Genomic DNA, 5,545 nt, shown 5'->3' on the forward strand with positions numbered 1-5,545 from the left:
TTGGCTAGCTTATTATTTTTGACTTATTTTAAGTAATTTTTAATTTATTTTAAGTACTTTTTAACTTTGACAAACTCTGGAAAAAACGAAAAAGAGCTTAATAGTTGATTTAACCAGCTCAAAAGTCAATCCAAACACCTTCATGATTTCAACCTAAAGTTTAAGCTTCTAAAAACTTAAACTAAATATCATACCAAATACCAAAATATTAAATACCAAATATCAAATTATTTGGTTTCGATATGCTAATTAGGTATTTACCAAATTATGCACGCCCCTAATGATGATCATGTGTAGTTTGTATAAACCGTGACTTTTAGATTGGCTTTAAAAAGTAGTTTCTTAAGTTGAAATAACTTTTAAGCAAGAAAACAATAAGATAGGGTTGGCTAGCTTATTATTTTTGACTTATTTTAAGTAATTTTTAATTTATTTTAAGCACTTTTTAACTTTGACAAACTCTGGAAAAACCTAAAAAGGGCTTAAAAGTTGATTTAACCAGCTTAAAAGCCAATCCAAACACCCTCATGATTTCAACCTAAAGTTTAAGCTTCTAGCCTTATAGCCTATTTGGGGAAGTTTTTTTTTTTGGCCAAAAAGTTTTTTTTTAAAAGATATTTAGCTAAGCTTTTAGAGAAAAAAAATACTTTTTGATAAAAGCAAAAGCATTTTTTAAGAAGCAGAAAAAATAATTTTTTTCCCAAAAGAATTTTTGGAAAAGTATTTTTGAGAAAATATACTTAGAAGTACTTTTTTAAAACTTGATCAAACACTAGTTGTTGTTCAAAAATATTTTTCAAATTAATTACTAAAACACAAACGGATTCTCACCAAAAATACTTTTTTGTACAACACTTTTGATAAAATTATTTTTCAATTAAATTAATTTTAAAAATTTGACCAAACAAGCTATTAGTACAAATAAGCACCGCAATTGTTGGTATGAAATTCGTATAAGTTACTTTTTCATATGATGGTAGGAAAATGAAAATATAGTAAAATATATTTAAAATTATAATAAATAATAAATATAAGCCCATCATTTTAAAAATATATACTCCCTCCGTTTCAGTTTATATGAACCTATTTTTTCTTTTTGGTCTGTTCCAAAAAGAATGACTCCTTTCTAAATTTGAAAACAATTTAGTTTAAACTTCCAATTCTACCCTAATGAGATGCTTTTATAATCACACAAATACTTTGGACCCCTTTTTGACTTGTTTAGGACCACAAATTCTAAAAGTTTTCATTTTTTCTTAAATTCTATGCTCAATCAAACAAGTTGACATAAATTGGAATGGAGGGAGTAACAAATTATTTAGTATTAAAGTCCTTAAAAATATTATTTTCTCCATTTCAATTTATGTAAACTTATTTGATTGAAATATTTGAACTTGTGTATAAAATAAGACATAGTATATATTTTGTATGAATATAAATTATTACGTAAAGATAAGTGGTTTTGAAATAAGTAAAGAGGTTATTTATTTTGGCACAAACTCACGTAAATTGAAATGGAGGGAGTATTATGCTAAATCCGGCTTTGTTAGTACGTGGCGGCAAACCCGTCAGCGCAGAATCTAGAACCTTCAGACCCGCTAGCCACATCATCTCGTAGTATAGTATAGCCAAGTTTGCAGGTGACACGGCGTATGTTTTGCTGACTTTCTCACCAAGTCACGACTTTGTTTTGCAGTCTTAAAATTCAATCTCCAGGACAAGATAAATATGGCGCTGAGATCAGTCGTTTCAAGCACTGGAGTCCGTCGTTTAATGGAAGGTGGTGGGAGATCATCGGTTTCGGGCCTTCGCTATTTCACCGACGGCAAAGGTCGAGTCCTTAGTGAAGAAGAACGTGCTAAAGAGGCCGTTTACATTCAGGTATTTAATTAATTTTTCATCCATATGTTTTTTTTCTAAAAATTTGATTGTGCAAAGATTAGTATTTACTATTTGCTTTTGGTGAAAAAAGAAAATGGAAAGGGAGAGGATGGAGAAAGCGAAGCTGAAGGCTGAAAAGGAGAAAGCTGAAAGAGAGAAAGCTGACAAGGTAGTACTGTACTGTCTTCTCTTTTATTCCAAAAAAAAACTCGTTTGACTTTCGAAATTCGACTAGTGCCATATAAATTGATGCAGAGGGAGTATCGAAGTAGGTGTAGAAATTGATATGATTTGTGCCCTTTCCATTTTACTTGTTAACTAATCCATGGATTGTATTCCTGAATTATAATCTTGGGATGTGTTTTTTTTCATTTTATATTGAAACAAAGTAAAAGAGTGGTGACCTGATCAGACATATGGTACTGTTTTTTGGCAATTGCCAATTTGAATTTTTTTACTCTGTACCTGAAAGCTTACAACTTAAATAGAATTCTTGCCCTCTTATAAAGAAAATAAGGAGCTGCTCTTGATTAAATCAGGAAGAAAATAACCTCGACCGGACCTTAATTAGTACGCCTTTCCGCAGTCAAATTGCTAATTTAAAAGAAATTATTGATAGCTTAAACAATTGGCTATAATTTTGTGAGTAAAATTTTGATATTTCAATAAAATTGGTTTCCGAGCTACTACATCTAACCTGTTAGTTATCATCTGTTAGATTTATGTTTCTGTGTAGGCTCTTTTCTGTTCATTATTTTGAGAGGCAGAGGGCAAAAACTGCTCAATCTCATGATTCTTTCTTTCATGGGTTTTTTCATATCGAAAGCTATACTGTTCCTTAAAGCAGAGGAACTGACTTTGATTCTTTGGCTAACTGATCATAGTCTGAATTACTTTTATTTTTACCAAGAAATGAGTTAATAAATAATATGCCCACACACATATACATACATCAAGTTGGTATTTTATTTTAAAATGCGATATAATTCAGCAATAACATAACGTATATGCATGCAATGCGTCGAGTAAATGAGTTTGCTTAGATTCTAAACTAGAAATTGAATCAACTTGTACTTGGTAGTCTGTTCCTTGTAAACATCATGCTCGACCTTTCTTCTCACCCGCCATTTCTTTTCTTTAGCAGAAGGCTGAAGAAGAGGCTCATAAGAGGTAAAGTGCATCGCCTGCGCTGAGTTGTGAAACTCTTGTTCTCATGTCCTGTTTAACAAAAATAACGTATGCTCAAGTGTTGCCCTATCTTAGGGATTGGGCCTGTCCTTGTACAGAATATGGTTTAGTAACCGAGCTTTTAGTCTGTCCGTGTTGTCTATGATGCTGTGAACTTTCTATTTTCAAGATCATCTTTGCTTTGGCTTATCTCCATCTCCTAGTAATTGCTGTACACATTATGTTTCTTGAGCCATATCTTTAGTTCCTATTTACAAGTATTTGGGAGTGACAAATCTGTCTGAGAGATTGACACAATAGAGGTTAACTGAATGATTATGTGTGTGGAATCGTCATTGAATGGATATGGTTAGATAAACATAGCAAGCAATCTGGTAACAAGAACAGTTTTCTGTTATCTTAAGCTCCAACGAGCACTGGTATCATGATTGCTGCTGTTCGATTAATGATTTAATCGCTTCATCGTGCAGGAAAATATGAGTAGAATTGATCCTGCCAACCCCGGTTCATCCGTTGGAGTCGAGATTCTGTAATTCCTTTCAATGAATAGCTCTGTCCAGGTCTAAAACTGCTTGTTGACAACTCCTCATTGTCGCACCCCCTTTTTCTCGCGAAATTGGGTTTATGACATTTGGTATGGGACAACTCGTTCCTTTTGGGAACTGAGTTTTGCAATTTGAAGAGTCGTCACCTAATGATTTAAGGTGCATTAGGACACCAATAGGGTTTAATTCTAAGTTCGTTTGAATAACCAGAGATAGAGTAAGAGCTTAAAATTATCCTAAGGGGAAGGTGTTAGGCACTCCTCAGGATCCACTAGTGTGGTTCCCGGCCAGACAGTTGATTGTGAATTTGTGCAATTAACAAGTAAACAAATAAGGCTCACATAAGAGAGGATTTTAAATACACAGGTGTTTAGAAATGATAAAATAAAGCAAAGTTTTGAAAGAGTTATAACTAAGCATGTTGATGAATGTAAAGGGGTCCGGGGTTTGTATTTAATATGGATCACATCAATGAGATACCCGGTATGACACTCCTCAAAAGAGGGGATACACGTGGTATTAGCGCACTGGTCATCATATCCATATCTACCTTTCCCACCCCGTTAAGGTATTTAAAGCAAGGATTGGTCTCGATCACTATTGCATGCTATTACCCGTCCCATTTCTATCAGTCCCGGAAGAGCTTAGGACTAATATTCCTAAAAGGGAGGGATATTAGGTTGATATGGTTTCAAAAGAAAAAAATCTAAGGCGACATACAAAACACATAATACTGCATGTTGGGGAAGCATATAAACAGATTAAGGACCATGTATTCCTCCTCAAACAAAAAAAAAACATAAATAGCATGACTTGCACATACTTTTTAGGTCTGATTAAAATACTAAAGACGAGGGGAGTTTAATTATTGAGGCAGATCAGTTTATTACATAACTCAGATAAGAAGTCTGAATCAGGTCTGCCTGCTGGTTGTAGCAACTAACAAAAGCGGATTCAAATTTTATTGTTGTTATTACCTAAGGCTTGCCTAAGTGTTTGGGTAAGCTCTTAGGAACATGGTATCTATTTACTGATTCAAAGTGTGGCAAAGCAGTAACAACTTAAAACGAATGGTCTGGGATCATATATGCATGCTTGCTAAACCTCGTTAAATAAAGAAGAAAAGTTGTTTAAAACTGGTTCGGAATCGAAATTAAACTAGTTGCAGATTCTGTAGGCGATGGTATCTAATATTTGCTGATTTTAATCCCTATAGGTATGATATCTAACATTGAATGTTAACGGAAGCGAACAGGATTTCCTTGAGAATCCCTATATGCATGATATCTAACATTGAATGTTAACGGAAATGAACAGAATTTTCTTGGGAATCCCTATAGGCATGATTTCTATATATTATACTGATTTCAACCTTATGAACATGATACTTATAGTCATGGTGTCTAAAATGTAGAATTGAACACGCAGAATAAAAAGAAAAGTCCTATAGGCATGCTTTCTACCCTTGAGCATACATGATTACCCAACCATTTTCACTAGCCAGCCCCAAGTGTTTATTACAAATTATTACAGACCAGAAATAATGAATTACACCAGAAAAGTTCAAAGAAAAGTTACAACCAAAGGAAACTTGATTCTTGACTTCCTCTCTAGGTTATGGAATAAACCACCTCAAATGCCATTGATTCAAAGCCTTTCTCAGACTTGAGTGTGTCAAAGTTCCCTAAGGGTCTCAATAGGACCTCGGGCAGTGCTCACACCCAAGTTACATAACCAGAATAGAGATGAGTGCAGTGTGAAAGTGCCAACCCTTATGTGTCCAAGTTCAGACGGAGCTTATGGGTCCCAAGGTTAGGCTCACACAAGGAGGGCAGAACTTAAGTTCTAAGAGGATAGTGAAAGTGCAAGAACGGAGTTTTAAAAACTGAGGGGATAAAGGAGAAGGGGTAAAGGGTGATAGGGAGACAGTA

General features: G+C 34.2%; 1 protein-coding gene across 3 annotated transcripts; it reads left to right on the forward strand.

Moving 5' to 3' along the window:
* Positions 1 to 1,623: 1,623 nt before the first annotated feature.
* LOC107818121 (uncharacterized) lies at positions 1,624 to 3,744 on the forward strand. Of its 3 annotated transcripts, none has more exons than XM_016644059.2 (3): positions 1,624 to 1,881; positions 1,973 to 2,050; positions 3,540 to 3,744. In XM_016644059.2, exons 1-3 carry the CDS (start codon positions 1,729 to 1,731, stop codon positions 3,600 to 3,602), a joined length of 294 nt encoding a protein of 97 aa, XP_016499545.1. In that variant the 5' UTR covers positions 1,624 to 1,728; the 3' UTR covers positions 3,603 to 3,744. The 3 variants fall into 3 exon arrangements, with proteins under 3 accessions (XP_016499545.1, XP_016499546.1, XP_016499547.1); XM_016644060.2 differs by lacking the exon at positions 3,540 to 3,744 and adding an exon at positions 3,023 to 3,258 and having other exon boundaries at positions 1,627 to 1,881; XM_016644061.2 differs by lacking the exon at positions 3,540 to 3,744 and adding an exon at positions 3,026 to 3,258 and having other exon boundaries at positions 1,630 to 1,881.
* Positions 3,745 to 5,545: the final 1,801 nt, after the last annotated feature.

This window comes from Nicotiana tabacum, chromosome 11 (assembly GCF_000715075.1).
Source record: "Nicotiana tabacum cultivar K326 chromosome 11, ASM71507v2, whole genome shotgun sequence".
NCBI lineage: Eukaryota > Viridiplantae > Streptophyta > Magnoliopsida > Solanales > Solanaceae > Nicotiana > Nicotiana tabacum.